The 5,121-nt window shown below is 43.8% G+C and overlaps 1 protein-coding gene across 1 annotated transcript in view; it reads left to right on the plus strand.

The window, feature by feature from the left end:
- The first annotated feature begins 2,709 nt into the window (after window positions 1-2,709).
- Window positions 2,710-5,121, plus strand: part of acvr2aa (activin A receptor type 2Aa) — a 19,971-nt gene continuing 17,559 nt past the window's right edge. The window contains exon 1 of the mRNA XM_008285949.1: window positions 2,710-3,633. Coding sequence (XP_008284171.1) covers window positions 3,579-3,633 — 55 coding nt within the window. The 5' untranslated portion in view covers window positions 2,710-3,578. The remainder of the gene's footprint in view (window positions 3,634-5,121) is intronic.

Genomic DNA, 5,121 nt, shown 5'->3' on the forward strand with positions numbered 1-5,121 from the left:
TGTTCTCTGTAGAACATCAAGAATGTGAACGACCTCACTGCGTTCAGAGTAGAACATCAAAACCCATGAAAGACCTCCCTGTGTTCTCTGTAGAACATCAAGAACACAGGAACGACCTCACTGTGTTCTCTGTAGAACTTTAGGAACCCATCAATGACCTTACTCTGCTGTCAGTAGAACACCAACAATACAAGAACTCTGTTCTCTGTAGAACATCTGGAGCACACGAACGAGACAGAAATATGACCCACGACCTCACTGTGTTCTCTGCGTTTTCCCAGCTGGTCCTCGTGAGAACAATCAGTAAAGCTTTTTTATTTACCCTTAACTAAGGAGACCCTGAACTCCTTCAGCTGAGGAGAAACTAGACTTGAAGTGTCAGAGTTGAGGAGAAAACTTACTCCGTGATCACTTCATAACAGACCGTTCAGCGGTAGCTTATCCAGAACCCGTGTCGTTCTGCTGCTCCTCCTCCAGTCCCTCCACCTCCAGCTCCTGTGGGTCCGAGCTGAAGGTCGGCTGGCGGTCGGGCGGAGACGTGCGTCGACAGGTGCAGCAGGATAACCTCCACCTCGCCGGCACATTTAGATGTTTGATTAAAAGTTAATGAGCTGAGGAGCAGCTGAGTTATTTCCAGCTCAGGAACATGAACAGAACAAAGAGGAGCTGCTGCGGTTCCACATTACTGAACTCAAAGGAACCACCGGCACAGAAACAAAGCAGCCCGTCCTGAGTTTACTGCTCATATATGTGGCATCCAGGATTACATGTTTGTTCATGTGTGTATATAAGGTTTGACAGAAGCTGCTTTCAACATGTGGCTCAACTTTTTGTTGGATTTGAGGAAAAGAAAACCTGAATTGACGTTTCTGTTTCTGAGTTCACTGGTTGTTCAAACAGGAGGTGGCGTTAAACCACCGCAGGAGGAGAGATGATGGCAAACGACAGGAATGTGTGGTTAGATGGCAAAAGTTACAAAACTCATCTTGTTTTCTTTTTAACTTAATGTTTATTTTTTTAATATTAGTTTTTTTTGTTAAGCATTTTATTTACTTTGTTGTCATTGTTTTTTAATGAGGCATTTACAGATTCTTTTATTGTGTGTACTGACAGCACTCCTGTAGTTTTATTTGCAGATACTTTAAGCACATTTACTCATGCGGCGCTCAGAGTTACAGAACGACAGTGAACGCAGCATTAGCCTCCCACAGATTACTGGGGATTATACAGGGATTATCTATGATGGGTCACCATTGATCTGGAACTGGGGCAGCCATCAGTGATCAGATCAGTGGCGTGTCGCTCTGCTCACTTCGTTCCCCCCTCACGGTCGGGATCCCCGACTATCAGCCCGCTCGATTCTTCATACCGAAAACTTCCTGATTATCTGTACAGTTTTGTGTTTTTTATGTTTGTTTGTTTTTTTGTTTTGTTTTTTTTTTAAAATTGATTTCCAATAAACTAAATGAATTTTAAAATGTTAATTTGACCTGAAGTCTCTCTGACTTTCTACTGCTAGTGAATATCAGTTCCAAAATGGCGGTCAAACTGCCATGTGAGGGATCTCAGGACTGCAGTCTAAGTACCTGATAAGTGGTGTCACCCTGTAGACACTTCCTCTGTGTACAGATGGTTGCTCCAGTTTATCATTCCTCGCTCCTCTCTCAATCCATCTGCCCATGACCTCGAGGCCTGAGAGTCTACACATAAATCCCTTACAAATATTGGCCATTGATCTCCTTGATCAATAATAATTGGTATCAGCCCTGAGAAAACCCCACATAGCTGACACTTTCAGGCCTCAAGCCTGTTGCTACAACGGCCTCTAAAATCACAATCTCTTCTGTATCGGCAGCTAATCAATGTATTCTACAACACACAACACGCCGCTGATCAAGAGGATGCACATTATATGAATATATTTGTGTGTGTGTGCACAGTATACACTGTATGTTATGTACACTATGTGGGAGGAGCCTCAGTCTGTATATACATTTATATAAATGTACATACTTGTATATATTATATATACATTTTTAGAATTGTATAGAAATACATATATGTATATAAATGTACAGTATATATATATAATGTAAATGATGTGAAATGAGCATCAGACTATATATAGACTTTTATATTGATATATATATATAAATGTACATATATATGTGTGATGTACACTGTGTGGAAGGAGCCTCAGATTGTATGTAAATATGTTTAAATGAGAGAGAGTCCAAAGGCAACTTTGGATTGTTGGTGCTCTATTTAGTCTACACCTTACTATGTTAAGCGCTGTGAGATGACGTATGTTTTAACCGGCGCTATACAAAAAAAAATGTCATTGAAATGAAAATGTATATAATTGTATATAAATGTATATTAATGTGTATAATTGTATATAAATATATATAAATGCATAGAATTGTACATAAATATATATAAATGTCCTGTATAAATATGTGTAAATATACGTTTTGGGAGGAGCCTCCGAGTTACGTCCCGCCTTCTTCTGCCACAGGGGGCGGTCCTTATCGCGCCTCTACGTACAGACAGAGCTCATGATTGGTGGAGAACTTCGGTCTCCTTCCACCCCTCCTATTGGCTAGTTGTGCTGTCACTCAGAGCTGTGACAGATGATGGAAGAAGGTGAAAAAACCTCTGAGCGTAGCAGCCATCTTGCCTCTGGTCGCTCAGAGAGAGTGGAAGTGAAGACGGAGAGCGGCCGAGTGGGAAGGTGCTAACCGCGTATGTTTATTTGAATTCAGTCCGGGATAATTCACCCCACGGTTCCACCCCCACACCGAGGACACGCTGCGCGGATGTGGTTGCGGTTTGTGGTTCAGGAAACCCGCTCTTCCATCAAACGGGCTCTTAGCTGCGGAGCTAAGCTAACGGCTAGCCGGGCCAGCTAGCTGCTCGATGACCGAGCTGTGGTCGTCAGCGGCGGATTGAAGGCTGCAGCTGATCGTCGGCGGCTGTTTTCCCAGACGTGGACTCTGATCCCGGATCACACCACCACTCCGCGGCTGCTTGTTCAACACCCAGATATACGCTGAAAGCTCGGCTGTCTCTGGATGTGTCGGTTATTTGGAGAACACGGGAGGTTTATGTAAACAGTAGCAGGAATTTAGCAGCAGCTCGACCTAATCCCGCCGCGATTCGCACGAAATCACTGCAGATCGATGGAAACGTCCTCTGTGCTGCCTCGTAAATGATTTCTGCTCCATTTCTACTCGAAGCCGAATAAGCGCCTCTGACAGCTCCTGCAGGTACTCAGCGAACCGGCCTGTTGACTGGCGGTGCTCCCGATGAAGAGACCTGACAGCCGGACCATGTTCGAGCTCCCCCTCGGCGCCCAGGCCTGTCCTCACTCACGGGTTATCTCAGGATCTGCCTCGTCTCACGGAGCGTGTGTCGGTGTTTCCCGTTAGACAGGCCGGACCTGGACCAGCTGTTGGACCGGGGAATGGTGCAGCTGCTCGGTGTCCATTAGAGTCAGAGCCGCTTTAAAGGGACTGTGATCCCGGTCCGAGTGTGGGATTAAAACTGAAATAAAGGATTTAATCTGCGGATCCACCATGGGATCAGCGACCAAACTGGCCTTCAGTGTTTTCCTCATCTCCTGCTCCTCAGGTGAGTTCTGCTCACACCTGACAGGACACCGTGTTCGTACACTGTTTACTTGATGTACTACTGCTGTACTACCGGATCTGTATTACAGTGACAGTATTTGTACTACGACTGTACTACAATCACAGTGCTTCTACTGTACTACAGTCACACTGTCTTTACTACAGTGACAGTATTTGTACTGCTGGTTTATTACTGTCATAGTATCTGTACTGCTGCTGTACTTCAGTCACAGTGTCTTTACTTCGATTATCCTACAGTCACATGATCTGTGCTGCTGGTTCACTACTGTCATAGCATCTGTACTACAGTTATAGTATCTGTACTGCTACTGTTCTGCAATCACAGTATCTATACTACTACTGTACTATAGTCACTGTAGATGTACTGCTGCTGTACTACAGTCACAGTATTTGTACTACAATTGCACTACATTCACAGTATGTGTACTGCTGCTGTACTACATTCACAGTATTTGTACTACTACTGCTGTATGTAGTGTTAGTACTGCTGCTGAATGTAGTACTAGTACTGCTGCTGTGTGTAGTATTTGTACTGCTGCTGTACTAGATTCACAGTATTTGTACTACTGCTGTATGTAGTATTAGTACTGCTGCTGAATGTAGTACTAGTACTGCTGCTGTGTGTAGTATTTGTACTGCCGCTGTACTACATTCACAGTATTTGTACAACTATTGTAAGTAGCACAAATACTGTGAATGTAGTATAGCAGTATAAACACTAGAACTGTAGTACAACTGTAGTACTAGAGCAGTAGTACAAATACTGTGAATGTAGTACTACATTCCCAGTATTTGTACTACTGCTGTATGTAGTATTTGTACTGCTGCTGTGTGTAGTACTAGTACTGCTGCTGTGTGTAGTACTAGTAGTGCTGCTGTGTGTAGTACTNGACTTTATAGTAAACATGACTTTATTGGAAATATGCAACTTTACCATAAACATGTGACTTTATTGTAAAGATGCAACTTTATCGTAAACAAGCAACTTTATCGTAAACGTGCAACTACATTGTAAAAACGTTCTACTTTTGTTGTGTGTTTGCTGACCTTATAATCATGCAGTTCAGACATTTTGTCCCATAACATTAGAAATCCTCTCTGTTTCCGTAGCGACGAACATCCCAGTGACGCCGAGGCCGTCGGTGGTGACCACTCTGATGTACTCGCTGGTTCCCATCATGGCCGTGACCGCCATCGTCCTCTTGTCCTTCTGGATTTACCGACACAACAAACTGGCCTACCCGCCTGTCCGGGTGCCCACACAGGTGAGCTGCCTGTCCTCTGACTGGTGCAGGGGTACAGCAGGTGAATTATGGGAGATGGTGTCTTTTAGTGACAGGGTTCAAACATGGTGGATGTGATCCTGATCTGAGAGCTTCAGTTTTGATTTCTAGACTTGATTTTGGATTAGTTTTTGACGAGTATCAGACTGGTTTTAGACTTGATTTAAGGCTGGTTTTAGACTTGA

The sequence above is a fragment of the Stegastes partitus genome, unplaced genomic scaffold, assembly GCF_000690725.1.
Source record: "Stegastes partitus isolate 25-593 unplaced genomic scaffold, Stegastes_partitus-1.0.2 Scaffold424, whole genome shotgun sequence".
Classification (NCBI taxonomy): Eukaryota; Metazoa; Chordata; class Actinopteri; family Pomacentridae; genus Stegastes; species Stegastes partitus.